General features: G+C 34.9%; 2 protein-coding genes across 4 annotated transcripts; both read right to left on the bottom strand.

The window, feature by feature from the left end:
* Positions 1-3,721, bottom strand: LOC100780726 (probable apyrase 7). Of its 3 annotated transcripts, none has more exons than XM_006573438.4 (3): positions 1,639-3,721; positions 901-1,242; positions 1-424 (listed from the first exon to the last, which is right to left on the bottom strand). In XM_006573438.4, the coding sequence occupies exons 1-2, from the start codon at positions 3,398-3,400 to the stop codon at positions 932-934; spliced, it is 2,073 nt and encodes a 690-aa protein (XP_006573501.1). In that variant the 5' UTR covers positions 3,401-3,721; the 3' UTR covers positions 1-424; positions 901-931. The 3 variants fall into 3 exon arrangements, with proteins under 3 accessions (XP_006573501.1, XP_003517106.1, XP_040871903.1); XM_003517058.5 differs by having other exon boundaries at positions 1-416; positions 1,639-3,720; XM_041015969.1 differs by having other exon boundaries at positions 1-1,242.
* A 1,949-nt stretch (positions 3,722-5,670) lies between these two features.
* On the bottom strand, positions 5,671-17,419 carry LOC100776278 (conserved oligomeric Golgi complex subunit 6). Its single transcript, XM_014775459.3, is given in 15 exon segments — positions 5,671-10,613; positions 11,248-11,300; positions 11,387-11,471; positions 11,849-11,995; positions 12,880-13,164; positions 13,244-13,501; positions 13,616-13,762; positions 14,044-14,147; positions 14,150-14,166; positions 14,436-14,503; positions 15,192-15,299; positions 15,399-15,447; positions 15,449-15,541; positions 16,613-16,665; positions 16,741-17,419. Coding segments are annotated over 15 exon segments (1,716 nt in total). The 5' UTR covers positions 16,966-17,419; the 3' UTR covers positions 5,671-10,589.
* Positions 17,420-19,291: the final 1,872 nt, after the last annotated feature.

Below are 19,291 nucleotides of genomic sequence, written 5' to 3'. Positions count from 1 at the left end.
TATGTAACAACTTCTCCGTGATGTTCATCTTTTCTAATTGATTTTCCAACTCATCATGAGTCACCTATGAAACAATAAGACATTCTCTATAATAATGGCAGTTAATGAGTCTAAAGAATGGTATAGGAACAGTCTCAATGTTATGAAATACATCCTTTCTTCTGCTTGTTAGTCTTAGATGCTTGACTTAGCTTCTGAAGGGTTAGTGGCACCAGAAAAACTAAATCGCTGAGGCAGAACATGCTGACATCAAGAAGCCACTACGGGCGAGATGAGCCGATGCCTAGATTGTGTTTGTTTGTGCTATGCAACTCGTGGAGCAATCCAGTTTAGAAGTGATCTCCAGGAGATGCAAATTCATTAATCAATTGATCTGGCTTCACCTTTAGCTACAGTCATCTCCATGACAAAAATCTCTGAAATGCTAGGACAGAAATCTTTTACAGTTTGCAGTTAGAGGGGGAACAAAAATAAAATAGAAAGACTCTCAGATATCCCTTTAGCTAGTAGAAGCATCATTACTGATGACAGTACAATGACAAGATGTTTAGACTCAATGCCCAGAAAAATTTCATCTTGGGCACTGAAATTTTATTGGCCTACAACTCACATCCAATCATGACATTTGTTGCTATGTACAAGGCAGTCTAAAATTTACAAACTTAGGGAAAATGTGGAAATCTTCAATTAAATACAGAAAAAAATCAACAAAAAGATTTGTGTTTGCTTTACTATTACTTACCTACAGATGTTAATATTTTTTTTTTCGGTGAATCCTACAGATTTAGTATGTTACAGAGAATTCCCGTGAAAACTTTGATAAAGCAAAGCAAAAATCAAAGGAAAGATTAGTCTATTAAAAGGATGTAATTTTAGAAAAAGATATTAATTTAATCATACCAATGTTTTCAGAAGACATTGCCTTAAACCTTCACGGCTTCACCAGATGAACTTCAGCCAATGAGGAATTCAGGTCTTCTCGAGACTGTGATCTCCTACTCTGCAGACGCATCTGACTTCTGTGTGGGGACCAGAAGGCACCCATGTTGCCACTGTCAAACTGCATCTGCCCTAAACTGTTTGAGGAATAACTATGTGAGACATTACTAGCTGATGGGTACAATGAAGACTTCATAAGCTCGACGCCACCACTGTTGTTGTCAAGACCATGCCCTAGACCAAACGGGCTTTGTTGTGAACTTGCAATTTTTGGGCTCAGAGGCATCTTAAGTCTTCCATCCCCTGCGATATCACAGGTGTAAATTGGATTTTCAGGTCAGTTCTAAAATAATTATTCACATAAATTATATACAGAATTCACAAGCTATTTTGAGGCACAACTTGGTTATGATTTACAAAATACACAAATCATCCACATAATAATGAAAAATTGAGTACATACACATTTGTGACGACTGCAAGCTTTGAGAATTTGAGAACATGACAAAAACAAGTGACAGTAATATCCAAGATATACAAATGGGTGTTGGTCAATGTACCACATTTAATAGTACAAACTAAAAGAACAAGAAAAACAGACCAATTTCTAGGCGTCTCAGAAAAAACTTTAAACAAGACAGTTCACCTAATAAGTTTTTGGATTAGTAGTAATCATATTTGTGTAAATAAATAGCTTACCAGAGTTCATTGGACTCCATCGCTGGAACCGAAAAGGAGATGGTATGTTGAGAACAGAAGCACCAGAAACACTGTTATGCCTGGAAATGGGAAGATATTGCCTCCGGAAAAACCTTGGCATCCAATTGCCAATACATGATAAAGCACAAAGAAGAAGAATAAAAGAAAGCAACAAAAGGGGCACAAGAACAAGAGGATTTATCTTCATCTGAAAAAGCTCCAAGTCACGAAGCCCAAATCTAGTGGAAAACGCCTTTCCAGCTTCCAACAAGGCAACCCCAAGTGTCCAAGTGATATTTCCAGAGCCAACAGTTATCTGGTTATCATTAATGTGCAAACCCTCCCTCAGCAAAGAGGCAATGTAGGGTGCCCTGAAGCAGTACTGCTCAATAAAGGGCTGCGGAGCAACACTTCTCTTTGCAACATCCCACCTCTTTCCACAAAAACCCTTACCCCTCACCAACACATCGTCAAGCGTGGCCTCAGAAGTCAAGTTGAAAAACCTATACACCACATAAAATCCAGAAATCACATAAAAGTGTCCATATGGGCGAGGCAGATTATCACCCAAAGCACAAGGCTGCGCTCCACAATCAAGCCCAGCACCATGATCAGACCACTCAGACAAATTCACAGCAACTTTTGCAAGCGTGCTGCACTCCCCCCAATTGGGAGCACCAACAAGCACTAATGGAGTTCCTCCAAACCCTCCATTCCCACCTTTCTTACTAGACAAACAACGAGAACACAAGTATTCCTCCCTATACCCCTCCTGCAAGCAAGGATGTTTCAACTCAATATTCCCACCACTACCCACATCCACATCACCCAATCCAAACTCCTTCCTAAACAAATACACCACAGACTTACCAAATGCCTCGTTGAGTCCATACCCCGGCAGCGAATACGCGGTGAGATGATGGCTCACAGATCCAATCCTAACATACAAACTAGTCTCACTATTCAGCTGCTGATCACTCTCAAACGTGACCTGCAAGGAAGAGCCACCCAAGTCAAGAGCACCATAAGTAGCCTTCCTAGGCCTAACCCCCAAAATGCCACTATCATAATTAAGAGCTATCCACCCAAAATAAGCCTCTTCGGGACCCAAAATAGTCTTAACCCAATCCCTTTGGCACACAAAGGGAGAGTCTTTAAGCACAGACCAAGCATTATCAAGCAGCCACCGAGAATCACTAACAGGAAGCCTCCTAACACCAGCAGTGGCATAAAGGAACAAAAATGTAGACTTGTGAGCACGCACTGGTATCTGCTTCTTGGCCCACCTGAGCAAAGGTTTCAGTGCATTGTTCAAACCAGACACGTTGTTTACTAATTTATCGATACCGGGTTCGGTTTCGATTCGATCGTAGGCGCGGCCGGTGGGAGGCTTCTTGTGGGAGGGGTTTCTCAGGGAGGTGATGGCGATTGGGAGAGTGGTGTGGCGGTTGAAGCGGACGGAGGCGCGGTAGACGTAGACGCGGGTGCCGGTGCTGCCGCAGTCGAGGACAACGTAGTACTTGGCGGAGGAAGCGTGGGCCCAGTAGGAGTAGAGGAGGAGGAAGAGGAGGTAAGTTAGGAACAGGAAGGTGGCGAGGTAGAGTGAGAGTCTGAGGCATTTGTTGCGTGAGGACGAGGTTGTTCCGCCTTGGAGGGGTGGTTCGAGGTGGCGGTGGTACGAGGAGAGATCCTGGAGAGAAAGGGGGTGGGGGAGGGAATGTGAATTGGGGGCGACGAGTGATGCGATTTTGGCAAAGACCATGGCTTTTTGCAATTCGGGGAATACCCAGATGGAATGGAGAAAGTGGGGTTAGGTGGGGGGAGGAGAAAGCATGGCATTTCGGAGAGTGAGGTTTCAGGGGTAAGGGTTTGGGTTGATCGCCATTGATGAGGGAGAGAGAGAGAGAGAGAGAGAAATGGATGGATCTGATTCTCGTGGCGTTGGGTAGTTGGAATTTTGCGACGACTTTGATGACCAAAACAAAACTTTGAAAGAAATAAAATAACAGAGGAACGTATTGGGCACTTCTGCATCCACAGGGTGATGGCCAATAGGACCAAAACCAAGGAGTTATCACTCGCTAAACTTGAACTTGCTTGCACATCGTTTAGAAACAGTAACGTGGGTATAGTTTCTATTTCGTGCCTGAAATACGAAAACACATTTAATAACATTTTGATGATAAAAATGTAAATAGTTAAGAGTTTTTTTATTGAATATTATTTTAATGATGAATTTATGACATTTAATAACATTTTACCAATAATGCACAAGTATCTCAGTACTTTTAGTCATTATTTTAAAGTTTAATATTAATTAAAGAAAATTAATACTATTAATTAAAAATTTATTAAATATAAAATAAAAAAGAAGTTACAAAGTGATAAAGACACGTGGTTATGAAATAATGAGTGTATACACATAAGTTATCTTACTCTAAAAAATGAGAATTCAATTATTGTATGAAGGTATAATAATGTAAGCACCAATTTTTTTTTTAAATGAGAATTAGAATATAAAAAAAATCATAGTATAGCCCGGAAAAATTACAAATGTTGATTACCTAAATTTTTAAGAGAAAAGATTTACACCTACATAAGTTTTATCCATTTTTACATCATTGATAATTTTATATAAATTTATTTTTATCAAACCAGTGGTTGAATTATAATTACATATTAATTAAATTATTTGGTCAAATTTTGTAAAAATGGAATACCAATAGTAGTAAATCAAAATTTTCTTATACTTATATATTTCTAAAGTATATATATTACATTGCTTTTAATGTAAATAGGTATTAAATAATTTTATAATTATATAAAATGTTATAGATAATATATAATTATATATAAAATAGGAAATTTCTATCCAATTATAAGTTTTGGAATAAAATTATTCGGTAAAAAGTTTTTAAATAATGTAAGAGTATGATTTACACTAATTTGAACATAGGATAAACTCTTTGTTTTTGAAAGGTAAAAAAAAAAACTCCAAAAACTAATATAACCAATGCTTATAATTCTTAGGAGCCTTGGTGAGATTTTACATTTTTAGATGCTAATGTGATCACCTATTCACCTTTAAAATTTTCAAAAGCATATTTAGAAATTTACTCTGGTAATTGTATTTGAATTTAGATTCTACAAAATATTATAGGTGGGATGCTTAAATTAAAATGAAACTTCCTATATATTATAGCATATTACGTACTGTTTCCGAATTTAAAGTTACTTTTTTATATATATGTTTTAGTTTATAGTCGAAAACTATTTTTTTATAAAGATTTAGAAACCACTGAAATGTGTTTTATTTTTTTATACACAATTAACAATTAAACCCTTAATCACTTTACTTAAAGAATTTAATTATCAGCTAACAAATGCAGAGCTTTGTTAGTTTACGAATTTAAAGTTGCTTAAACTCAGATAGGGAATGCTTAGTATAGAGCAGAATATTATGATTACCCCTACACAATCAGAAACTGTACAATGGAATATGATATAGTTCCACAAATAGCAGTAACCTTCTGTTATTGTCAGTATAGTAGAATGGAAATAAGCGGTTTGTTCAAGACAGAAATCAGCAAAATACAATGCCAGAAGAATATCAGAGAAAAATAGAAAAGGAAGAGAATATTCCACTAATGGCATCCACACCTTTTACCCCCTCATTTTCAGTAACATATACTCTCCACTCACTCCCTCAACCATAATGGTATTTTCCTATAATTTTGTTACTTCAGCTAATAGAATTACTCATCAATCTTTCACTAATGGGATCAGCTGCCACGTGTACATCATGTGACTCTCTATCCTTTTGCTGCAATAGCACAACCTAAGAGGGGGAGTGTTAACAATGGCAATTAACATTAAAGTATAAACAACGAGAGGTTGGCTAAATGTTTCTGATTTTATTTTCATTGATCAGCTTGCTATTAAGTTTTACCAAGTTCACTTTTCTCTGGGGTTTATGTTAAATTCAACGAAAAATAAAAGGGCTATCAGGAATATAAAATATATAGACTCACATTACAAAATTGATCTCCAAATTCAGATATAACATGACAACATTCACAGTTTGTCCCGAAATACATTGACATGATCAAATAAAGATTTACCTATTGAAATTATAGAAGAAACAGATTTGAGAATCATGAGACCAATTTTTACAATTGATTTTGGGGATAACTCATTTCCTTAATCTGATGATGACTTTGGGGATACACTAGTGGACACCGAAAAAACGAGACCTCTCTGGTGTGCACTTCTGTCATGAATAAGTGGTTCTGAGACCCAAGAGCTATGAGGAGTAACTCCAACAGTTGCTTGTCTTTCTCTAGAAGATGCCCAAGTCACCATATATAGACCGGTAATGATAAAAGATCCTCCTATGATGCTGTCCTCACATGGATGTAATAAAACAAAAAGAATAATAAGAAACTTCTAAATTAATTTCAAACTGTCATGCTTAAAAAAGAGGAGGAACTTCATTAAGCTCAACTACATAACTAGTGAAATTGTCCCAAAACAACAAAAAGGGGTGGATTGCAGCTTTTTTCTTTCTTTTAAAAAAAATGTTACTCTTTACAATTGGTGAGTAGTGTTGGGTTATAATGTAAAGTGAAGTCTCACATAAGTAGAAGTGAAAAGGTTGAGCACCATATAAGGGAAGAGAAGACCCATAAACCTGAGCCTTAAGATTTTGGGTTAGAGTGTGGTGTCAAGTTTCCTTATGTGGTGGCTCGTGATTCACAGGTGTATCCCTCGAATCTTCCCGAGTAACAAAACAATGGACTTTCTAGGGTTCATACAAAAGAGATGAGTTCACACTCATCTGGTTTCTAGAACTAAACTAGAACATGTCTTACAGGTTTATGTGCTTTACAAATTTGTGGATTTTTTTTGTCACATTCTATGAGAGCATTGTGTCACAGCGTCCTCCAACACGAGATTCTTTAAAGTCATCCACCTAATCATCTACTCCCACGAACACAAGGTTCGAGATCATTATAGGATCCAAACACAAACAACACATAAAGAATGACTTATCACATTTCTAAATAAAATACGGATAAAAAAAGACAAACAAAATACATTATAGAAATATTTATCACATAATTCAACTTAATACAATCCACTTCACTTCACCACTTTATCATTTAAAATTTATTTTTTCAATCACCAACCACATTACACATGAATTACACACTCAACTCAAGACATAACAACACTCACCAATTTCATTATAAACAATTCAAAGGCGTTATGCAACAATTATACTAAGACTCAAGCCTGTATGCAATGTGGTACCATGTCAGTGAAAAACAACACCAGAGTGCTTAGGAGTACATAACAAGACACACCACACAATGGGTATGTCAGGTCACTCTCACTAAGTAAAATACTCCAGCCATATGGGATCAACATAAGCTTAAAGGAATACTCAAATCGAGTGTATTTACTTCTAAGGTCTAGGCTCCGAAGAATCTGTTAGGGTCTCACCTTCCCCCTAAAACAACTTTTGCACGCAAGCATTGCTCATGAATTATACAATACTCACGACCTCACACTTGTTTGCAAAACATGTTTAACACATTGCGTTACAATTTAACACCTCAGGTTCCTAACTTTAAATCCTACACTTTCCATTTAACACCTTGCGCATTGCGCTGCAATTTAACACATCACGTTCCTAACTTGAAACCCTACATTTTCCTTTTAACACCTCGCGCATAAACATTTTTCTCAAAGTAAACACCAGTTGGATTATTGTATAATTCACAACTCACAACAAAGTAATATCATATCAAGTATTAACCTCACACTTATTCACAACCATATCCCATGTCCACAATTTAACATCTCACAATGTCACAATCCACCATCACATGTTCACGTATATCCCACAAATTAACACATGTTCAACTTGCCACTTATACTCAATCTCAATCACAATTTCATAATCCCAAAACGATATGTCATTACGCCTCATGTTTATTTATACATCTTCATAACAATATTCATAGGATACAACATACACATGTAAATCAAATCTAATCAAAATATTCTTGAACTCCAAAACTTGAATAATTTTTGGAATCATACTATAACAACACTACAATATTATTTACATCAAATATTAATATAAATAAATATATAGCTAAATCTATATATATAAAACTAGCACACATCATACTGAATCATGAATTTCAAAATAAGCTTTCAATGCACCAATTCCAATATATATATACATATGTAACTAACATGAAACAAGGTATACGAGTAAACAATTCAAACATATAAAAGAGTAGAAAGCAAATCTATTGGACTCAATTATATAAAAAAAATTATCATAAGTAAATATTTATATAGTAACTAAAGTTATCATTGAAAATACATTTTCAAACTAACATGCATAATATGATATTATTAATATGAGTTAATCTGAAATATTTTTAAAACACATATATATGTATATAAATGTAAAAATAAGTATATGTGAATTCATATATATTATCTAAGAATGCACCATACAATCTAAGGAATCTTCGGTCAATTTCAATTATAATATTAATTCCAAATTATATAAACAAAATCCTAAAAAGTATGAAAAGGGAAAAATAGCAAAATCAATATCTCACTCCATCTTACGGTAAATCTTTCCTTACTTAATTTCATCAATTCACACTCATTAGAAAAATGTCAAATTTTTAGGATTCACACTTAATACAAGGACATATCAATTTTACAACAATTTCGCATTGGGACATCAATTGGTCTGTCAAACACACTCAATTCGTAGTTGTCATTGTACAAGCAGAATTAAAATGCATAAAACACCCAAAATTAACCTCAATTTGATCCTCTAAGGATCCCTACACATGTTCATTCTAACCCCAATTGCGATAAATTCATCTCTTACCTCTGAGCCGACTCATGTGTGTAGTCCAGCAGCGATAACTATGTCTCTAGCGATTCCCTAAGATTCCTTAAGGTTTTCCCCTGGTTGTTCTGCTAGGGTTTTCAAGCGTTGGAGAGAAGGAGAAGAGATTGAACCCTCAATTTCATTATCTCCGGGCAAGGGACATTGTTTTCTCTATAGACATTATTTCGCAAATCCCAACAGTGAGAATGTGTAAAAATGAGTTCCGAATGTGGTGTCCAAATTTATGGACAATCTAACAGTTAACGAGTCCAGAATCATAATTTTACTGGGACAATTTTGAGTGTATGCAGGAAAAGGAGAAGATTTTGGAAGAGGAAGAAGGGAGAACGAATTTGAGAGGAAGAAAGAACGTAAAAAATATCGTAAATGTAAAAGTTAACCTAATATGTCTCTATTATAGTTAGGGTAATCTAAGTTTTTATTTACTCTATTTTTCTTTATTTTATTATTTTATAAAAATGAACTCTATTTTACTCCTCATCATTTTGCTAAAACATCTTTTTTATCTTCTAAAAACATATATTTATTTTATTTACCTTAAAACTATTATTTTAATTAATAAAACTATTTTTTCTCATTTATTTAATTACAAAAATCTCATTATTTTCTAAAACTCTATTTATTTTTAAATAAAACCCTTTCTAATTTATTTTACGAAAAAACGGAGTGTTCCAAGCAGTACTAATCCGATTAATGAAGAGATTTGGAATTAGTAATAGTCTGATGTTAAGAAAAGTAATACTTGTTACAAAGTCATTTACTGTGATAACAAACATGAAAAAGCATGGAGAAGTCATCCTATCTGGTATGTTTGCTTGCATGAGGGTGTTTTCGTTTCTTTTTCTCTTTTTTTTTTTTTTTGTGTGTGTGTGTGGGGGGGGGGGGGGGGGATATGTTATTCATCATTGTGCAAATTCTTGACCAAAAATATTAGGGGACCTTACCTTCATAGGCCCCCTAATCATAGAAAGAATTAGGATAAGCAAGAAGAGTTTACAATAGAAGCAATTAGGCAATCACAACTAAGGTCTATACTCTTTAACCTAAATCATGAGTCACTAGAAGAAGTTGGAGTGTGGAGAAGTGACAGTACCACAAGCTTTATATCATAGGAATTTAAGTGAAAAGGATAATTCCTAATAAGCAAGAACGTTTAGAGTCAGTGATCCCAGCCTCCCTAATGAATGGCACATAGAAGTTGGGCTTAGTAAACGGGTAACAGGCAAAATGGAACATTGATCACTAATTTTTTTTTTTTCCATTAATGCTACAATCAACAGTAACTTATGCAACATATGACAAAGAGATACATACCTGAATGGCTAGAAATGCAGCCATGCAAATGCAGTTCCCTATCAAGCACAGAACTCCAAGATGAAAATGGTCAAACCAAAGGTTCTGTAAACCACCAATTAACCATCCAGATGGCTCTGGCTGACCTTTAGCACTTATTTCATTTTGTGTTACATGATTGAATTCAGCATATCCTATCAAAGCTGGGCCACGATAAAAACCATAAATATGGCACCAGAGACACAGATAATAGTTCCTCCAACTTTTGCTAGACCATCATATCTGAGTAAGTTCACTCTTTCTGTACTACATGAAAAGGTCTATACAGATACACATTACTGTATGTCCTGGCGTATCTGAATAAGTTTATTAATGTACACATTTCAGCACTACAAGTGAGAGAATGCCTTTGGGTTTTGAGTTCTAGGAATATACACACATAAAAGTGGAATTGATAAATGACACAAGTGAAATGAAACTGACCCCATCATTACAGCCAACAGAAAGGTAAAGACTGGAATGGACGGCTGTATGGCAGCCGCATAAGTTGGATTAGTATAGCTTAAACCAATAAGAAACAAAAGCTGGTTGCCAAATATCCTGTATCAATCAAACAGTGTATCTTTCATATGTAGTGGACATAGGAAGTAAGTAGTATCAAGAGCCTCACCTAGTTAATCCAAGAAAGAAGAATGGCATCAGGAGGTTCTTAGTAGTGGGTGGTCGAATCGGTCTACAGTCAACATGGTATGATTAAGATATCCATTCAATAGAGAGAGAAAAAAAAGAATAATATGACTAGACATAAGAGGGAACAAAAAAAAGTTGCAAGTTAATTTTTTACAGGGCAGGAATATATGCTGCTACTCCCACAATCAAAGATTCAAAATTAACAGTCATCCTCTCCTGTTATAATAATGGAACTCTGTAACCATTAGCCACAAACACACATTAACGATTCTAGAACCAGATTTTAGAATTGATTAAATTAAATACCTCAACAAACAAATAAAAAGGATAAGCTATATGATATTACTTAAATATTGGGCATGCTCTAAATTATCAGGCAGAACACAGAAAGGCCAAGATAGCAATGAACACTACAATGGTTAAAAAAAAAGTGACAGAATGAGTAGTATAACACATATAAACTATGTAAAGTGTGTCTACAAGAACATTAAATCACACAAACATAGACTCAGAGAGTAGCCCAGTTCCCCTTAGCTGTAACTTGCACATACTAACGGTCAGAGTGCTGTAAGGATCAGCAACCAACAAATACAACAAAAAAAGAGGGACTTAAGCATCCAATTTCAACAGATTAAAGTCTCCTAGAACCAAATGGAAATGAATCAACAATATTTCACCTTCTTAAAAGAGGAATAAAAAATATCGTGAAAGCCTTTCAATTGCATCCAACCTAGAGAAACAAAAGGGAGCTTATTTATAAGGATTTGAAAAGGAAAAAGGAGCATACTTTTCACGTACATTAATGAGTACGATTACCTGATGAAACTTTTGTATGAATATTGTACACCAACAATCTGATATGATAACAATGTTTAACTAATAAAAAAAGGACTGGCTGGGACTAACGAAACAAAAAAACGTGGTGTTAATCAACAATTAACACAGTGTCAGAAACAGAAAGAACTAACGACAAAGGACTGACAACACATTATTTGATGTGGGGGACATGTAAAAAGTACGGCGAAAGTAGTGTGAAAGGAAACAAGAGTGAAGAGAAAAGAAATTGAAACATGCATAAACTTTAAGGTTATTTAAGTGAAAAAAAAAAAGATAAGAAGGGTTAATTATGTTTTATATTTTTTTTCCCCTAAAATAGGGTTTTAGCATTTATTAAAATGCAGAGAAATAAAGTTCGTAGCAAAAGCAGAAAAAAAGAAACTAAAATCTTTAAGGCAACAAATATCTGTAAAACTTAAGAGAGAAGGAGTAAGAACAGACCAGTGAGGAAGACACAGAGCTACTATTTGACAAAATTGCATCAACTGATGATTTAGTAAGTTGACCACAGTCAAAACTCATCCCACTCCTTCTTGATGAGTGGCCAGCTCCCTTTGACTTGTGTGCCTCCGCTGCTTGTTCACACATCTGCAACAAATAGGAAGCTAAAGCAATGATCTCCTATAATTTATAATTTATTAAAATTGCAGCCAATGACTTCTCAAAATGAATAGCCAAAATTTTGTTCTGTCTTCAAATTGGATGTTTTACATTGGGGAATAAAGAGAAAATAAACCTAGAGTATTCCTCTACGGTGCAGGGTACTCCTACAGCACAATATCAAATACTCTTTAAATAGAAATTATTATTATTACTCAAAAGTCAAAAGCCAAATAGTTCAAGGTCTACAGCGATGGCCTATATATAGACAGTTGCAAAATGTAAAGATGGGTACTTGGTTTAGCTTACTTTTAAAGAAAGAACAGCTTATTTTTGCTAACTTTCTAAGATAACTTTTAAAAAATAGGCGATTATTTCTTCCACAAATAAGCATTACCAGACATATACAAAACTCCAAAATTATAATCAAAATCAAAAACCCTGATTATAAAATAAAAAATCCTAAATAATAACTAACTAACTAGCAGACCTACCTACATCAATTGAGACATCCTTAAGCTCAGTGCTAAAGTGACTATTTCATAGATGGAGAATGCAAGCATGATTAGAATATAGCTCACAAGAACCAGGAAGAAAATTTCTTAAGTTTCAAACAAGAAGGATATGTTGGAATCCAAGGACAGCAGTTTAATACAGATATTTTGCTTGCACCAACTAATTGTGTCACATATAGTTACTACTAAATCAAGTACAACGACTTTGAAAGACTACGATCACATAAGAGGCCACATTATATTACAAAGGTCAAAATTTATAATAGTATTCACAATTCACATCATTTTCTTTCATGACTACACAGAATGATTATGCTATCAATTATCAAATGCAGGTAATCATATTTAGAAGTATACCTGAACTATTGGATCCAGTATAGCAGATATAACTGGACCAAAAGCAGGTTTTTGGCCAGAAGCAGGAACCATCATGCTGTTGTAGTTGTCGATAATTTCAAGAAGTACAGATACCCCTTCCGTCACTGCTGGTGGCGGGGAAAGATCAACAGCAACAAGTGGGGGATACCGCAAAAGCTTTTCCCCTCGGCCTTTCAAAATATCAAAAAATGTATTCTGAGCAGCATCTTTCAGTGCCCATAGTGTATTACAAAGTGCAGTTTCTCGCCCAAGTAAATCTGAGATCTAAAAGACCATGAGAAGTCATTAAAATATATAAACATATGGGATTACTACAATCAAAGGGACAAAGATGACAACTTACAGTGTAGCAGTAAAATTCAAGTGTACTACTGAGTTTGTAGGATACTATAAGACTTGGTTGAGACTGTAAAACTTGTTCAACTCTCAATTTAAATGGTCAACATACTCCTTCAAAAATTCTATCAAGAACAAACATCAAGTCAGATTCTGTCTTCCCAGAGCCATCCTCAGAGTTATTGGAGAATTGCTTTGGACCAGAATCGGTAATTGTATCTGGATCAAGTAATACAGCTACAAGTTCACGTTCAGATGCCAAGGCCTGCATACATACAAAAATAGTATATGATGAACAAATAAGCCATGGCAGAAAAAATATCATTCAGAAGAGCTGAAGTGGCTTCAAGCATTCATCCACAAGGCTTTCATGTCATACCTGATGCAACCAGCCTAGCATATCACCGACATATCGTAGTGGGTCATGAGCATGCACTTCAATTGGTCGAGGCAATCCACCAGGTCCTCCACGTGTAAGAGCACTTATAAATCTTCTAAATAGTGCGTTGTGTCTCATATTGGCTACCTGCATAATTAGTAAATCAATGATTTATGATGCACAAGCAAAGGATGATAAAGACAACCCAAGTTTCAATTTGACATAAGAATATTCTTTAGATCTTATTATTGATATGAGGTCCACTAGCAAATTTTTTTATCATAGTCACCAATAGATGGTGCAATATAATAAGCTTCAGAATACAAAATATCTCAATATTTACCTTGGAAGATGGCCAAATTTTAATCCCAAGAAAAACTACAGTTGTCAATTTAGAAAAAAGCTGATTAAATCCACGACAGAATTACCTCTTCTGCACAATATTTGAAAAGGACAGATCTTTCCCTGAGGTAGCGCACAGCAGTTTTCAGAAGCTCACTAACTTCCGGATTGTCAGTGTCACTCAATTTCTACATTCCGCCTGAACCCAGCTAGAAATGAAGATTATAAGTGTGTATATATATATATATATATATATATATATATAGAGAGAGAGAGAGAGAGAGAGAGAGAGTTGATCTCAATAAAAGAAACAACTTGTAAGTGACTGAGAAAATACTAGATATAAAATGTCTATCTTTGACATTTATATCAACAATACATACAGAGATTAAAATTCACACTTCATACTTGTAGTAACTCACAGATAAAATACAATGCATGCTCTAGCCATATGAGGCTGAAGTAGATGAATCTTCACCTGCATAGGCGCTCATAAGCTCCTTCTTGATACACAGCCATCATATCCATCAGCTCTAAACCAGCACGCTGCAATGAAATTCCTTAATTTAATAAAAAATGCAATTTATTTTAAACTGATAAAGTAACAGCTAAGTACGGCACAATCCAGTCAGAAAAAGATCAATACTAAGTGAAAATTGTGACAGAAAAGCAAACAGCATACAACAAAACAATTATTGACATGAAGAAATAGAAAGACCCAGTTACTTTGGTCATTTGTAACTTAGAGAAATATAAATATAAAGTTAATTATATTTAATTATAGAACATCTTACTGTTCATTTTGAGTTGTCAATAATGGAAATCTTTGGAACTCGTACAACCAGAACTAGGGTTGATTAAGGATTAATTACTTCAAATTATTGAATAAGAATACAGAGCCTATGCATCCAGGAAACTTTCATTTTTGTTCTAAAGATGTGCACCTCCTTCTTGTTTGCTACAAATATCTCCATCAATGATCTAAATTCTAGATTTTACGTAAATCTTTTTCCACATTCACCTTTCTAATGTTTTTACCCACTTTGCAGCAACAGCGAGCTAGCAGAACTCTCACGACTTTAAGTCAAGGATGGAAAATATTGCCCAAGAGGATGAAGAGTATTCCCAAGTAAACTCATAATTATATAGGCATTTTGGGTTCAGATTCAGATTTCAAACAACAGGTTTGAATTGCATGCATAATATAGGGGGATAGAGACAGCAAGAAGATTACCTGATGATGTGTCCTAAGCAACACTTTGCAATTGGCATGAATCTCTTGGACATGAGACAATGCCTTGAAAAAGTTTTCATTCAGCTCTTCTTCTCTAAGTGCATTTATCTACAGATAATCAACAATTAATTGTAATTAAGAACAAAGTACATGTATTTCATTTAATTCACAAAGCCATAGTTCAAGACATAAAACAATAATTTAAACCTCTTCAGGGGAGAGCTGATAATCACGTAAGAAACATGCCACAATCTCTTTGTGTAGTAGTTTCAAGCTCTTGTTTGAGCCTCTTTGTGGTACCGATAATGTCAGCAGTGCTAGCACTACAACTATTCAAAGCCTTTGCTATCCTGTAAATATAGAACCTAAAATTTTATCAAAGAATCTACAGACTAGCACAATAAAGAATTTATTCTCTTTGAAAGAACAATAAGACAATTTCAATTTTCAAATGTAAACTTGATATTCTATGAGGAAAAGTTTAAAATTCCAAAACATGACTCATAAACTAGTGACTATAGAGGTGCACTGCTAAAAACCAAAATTGAGAATCACAAGCTTAAATTCCACACCAAATACAGAAATTGAATCTCTTGATCACAAACCATACTCAGCTCTATTATGCTTGCTAGCACGGAATGATGGAACTGCCTGATTTGTACATAATTTATAAAAAAAATTCCCAACTATTTCACCCAGATCACCCACTAAAATCCCAAGAACTTCCTATTAAGTGATTGAAAAACAACCTAAATCTGAACCATAACTCTAGACAGACACTGCCCTGAGCAACCTATTTTATTCCTAATTACTATAACTATAGCTATTTTTTTATTTATTGTCTGCACAAGGAACATTGATTTCTTTGTGTGTAAAATGCATATAGGGACAAGGCATCAGAATAAAAAAGTGTATCTCCTAAAATGTTGAATCCCAGGACACATAGAAACTATACCTCATTACCTCCTAACTGCATTATTCTTCTTCGCCTGCATTTTAAAAGCCCTACCAAGGAAATCTTTGAGCAAATATGTTTACTATGCTTCTACAGGATAAATTATTTACCAGGATGGAAAATAATTAATGATTAATCATTCAATTTTCACGTCATTATCTCATTTCGATTTTCAAATACTTATTTCAGCAGTAATTGATGTATGAGTCCTACTAAGCACTTCATGCGGAATGTGCTAGTTTCGTATCTGATAATCAATTACATGGACACAATGCAATTATCGTCCATATGAGCACTTCCTACAGAAGCAGAAGTGAATGCAACTCAATATTAATCTACTGAGCTTCAGTCATCAACATTAGGCATCAAAACACACAAAAATATAGTCACACGCGCATCAACTTGTTATGATAAAGACGCAAACAACGAATGCTGATAAGGAACTCTTAGAAACGGAAATACAGACCTGTCGCAGCACGCGGCGAGCGAATCGACCTCGTTCTCCACGCTATCCAAGGCCTAACAAAGCAAATGCAGAGAGAAATGAGCAGCGGAAGCAAGTGAAGTAACAGCGGCGGGAGGAAGAGGAATTACCAGCTGCGCGGCGTGGGAAGCGTCGAGGAATTCGCAGTTGATGGAGAGGGCGCGCTTCTCGATGGTGGATCGGAGGTTGCGACGCGCCTGAGGAGTGTTGTCGTCGTAGAAGGAAGAGAGCGTGTTGAGCGAAGACAAGAGATAGGGCGTGTCGATCCGAGATTCTTGAACCTTCTTCAGCTTCCGTGACAGACCCGGAGCTAGATCCGCCACCGAGGTTCCCATTCTCTTCTTCTTCTCCGATCTCGGTTCAGATCTTTGATCTAACTAGCTTTCTCTGTTTCTAGCAATTTTGTTCTTTGTTCGTTAAACCCGGTTCGAGATGCATACCGGTCGGGTCTTGCAAGTTCGGGTTCGATGAACTTTTTTTGAATATTGGCCCGAATTTAACTCAAGGCCCATGATATTTTCAAATCTCCGCACTTTTTCTCTTCTCACTTCCTAGTTTTTTTTTTTATTTTCTGCTCTACCTCTTTCTTTTATCGACAAATGTTAGTTATTAATTTTTGTTAGCAGGGGATTTTAACTTGCAACCTCTACCCTCCTTCCCTTCTCCCTTCGCCACTAAACCAACCTTATATCTTCATTCTACCCCTTTCTTCACACCACCTCCTCCTTTTCTCTTTTTCTATTTGTTTTCCCATAAGTTTTTTCTTTCAAAGACAATCATTTTGAGACAGGCCGGATACTAAATATGAACATCTCTCCTAGTTGGAATTTGAACTTTAATTCACCATATTGTGGGAGACTACATCTTTCACTAGATCCAACCCCGATTGGTCTCATTCACTTTTTTTTACCCTTTTTCTCATCCTCCCACCCCCACTCTCTTGTTTCCCACGACACACTTCCTTTGTTTGCCTCTTTTCTTCTTCTCCTACTACTGTTGTGTCTTTTTGTTTGTTATTTTTTTCACTTCTCGTTGATTCGAGGGAAACTAGTTTTCATCTTGTATGTAAGAACAAAAATGCACAACGGAAACTTGTTTTCATCTTGTATGTAATAAGAACAAAAATGCACAATGGAAACTTGTTTCTATTAGTGTATTGTTATCAAAGAAAAACAAAAACAATAGGTGAGGAGTGGAAAGAGGAAAACAGAGAGTGAGAATGACATGGGCCTTAATACAATGTGCCAGGCCCATTAAGAAAGGAAAATAAGATGACTGCACCTGTGTTCATATATTGGTTTTGTAGTCCATCACAATTGTGTTGCGATATATTTTGAGTCCATCATAGGTGTGTTGTTGACTTTAAGAAAAATTATTTAACCGAAGAAGAAAGTTTAAAAAATTTACAAATCATCATTATACTATACGCTTTTTTTTGGTGAATCATCAGACTATACGTGGGGTATAGACACGATAACATTTAGCTGTAAAGTTAGACTGAATAAGTAGTATATTATTTAGATCAATGGTTGTAGTGTTGTACTTGTCCAAATTGTGTCTTTCTCTTTTCTTTCTCACTAGATATTCGTACTCCCTCTCTCATTTACACTGGCTCAGTGAACACATAATGTGATTAGACATATGATCATATTTTAGTTTTGTTTTACTATTTATCATGGCTACATTTTTGTTTATAAACCTTTAAATTTTGATTTGGATATAACTAGTTTTGTTTATTAAGTATTGCCATGGTTAGTATAGATAGGTTCTTTCATTTGGTGAATGGTGAGTACAGATAGTTTTTCAAGAGTCTTTCAATTTGGATATATATATATCTTGACTTTGATAGCTTTATTTAGAGATAATAATGTACATTAACTGGTTCAAACGCTATCTGAGTAAATTAAAAAAAAGTACACATAAACACATGAAAGTTGAAACAATGTGAATAGATTTATATGTATAGAAGAAAGCAATAGAGCTGGTCGCACGGTCATAAATAATAATTATCCCCTGGCCTACCAAGCAAGGGAGCAGGAATTAGTGCTTCTCTAGCTAGTTTGCACAAAATATGGTATCACGTCCTTTAGTTGAGGTTTTTCTACTTTTATATGATATGTTATCATAAAATAAAAATATCTTTCTCAAACTTGTTACCGTAAATCATTCTTTAAGCTAGCATTTTGTCTTTATTAATTATTTAATTAATAAAATATACTTTAAGAATATTTGATTAATTAGATGGTGTATTCAAGATGATTAGAGACATTACAGATGCATATACTGAAATCAAAGAGAAAGAATTTTGATAATGAGAATGTGAATTCTATGAGTAGATTTAGCATTGACCTGGTCTAAAGTGAATCTAAAAGATGTCTTCCCATAGTGCTTTTATTAGTTGACACTCATAATTTTTTTAAAAGGGAACTATATCAATTCATCTTTTTTTGTTACAGTATAGCAATTCTTTTTATTGATTTCAGTACTAGATACCAAGAGCAAGGGGATCCATTTATGAGTCGAATTGAATAGAACTAATGCTTAAGTTAAATATTTGATACTCCCAAGTACATCAAATTTTTTTAATTATATTTTACAATTCAAAAATAATTTATAAAACCTATATTCCAGTATAGCATATGAATAGACTAAATGTATTGA

This window comes from Glycine max, chromosome 1 (assembly GCF_000004515.6).
Source record: "Glycine max cultivar Williams 82 chromosome 1, Glycine_max_v4.0, whole genome shotgun sequence".
Lineage (NCBI taxonomy): Eukaryota > Viridiplantae > Streptophyta > Magnoliopsida > Fabales > Fabaceae > Glycine > Glycine max.
This window is presented reverse-complemented; position numbering and strand designations above follow the sequence as displayed.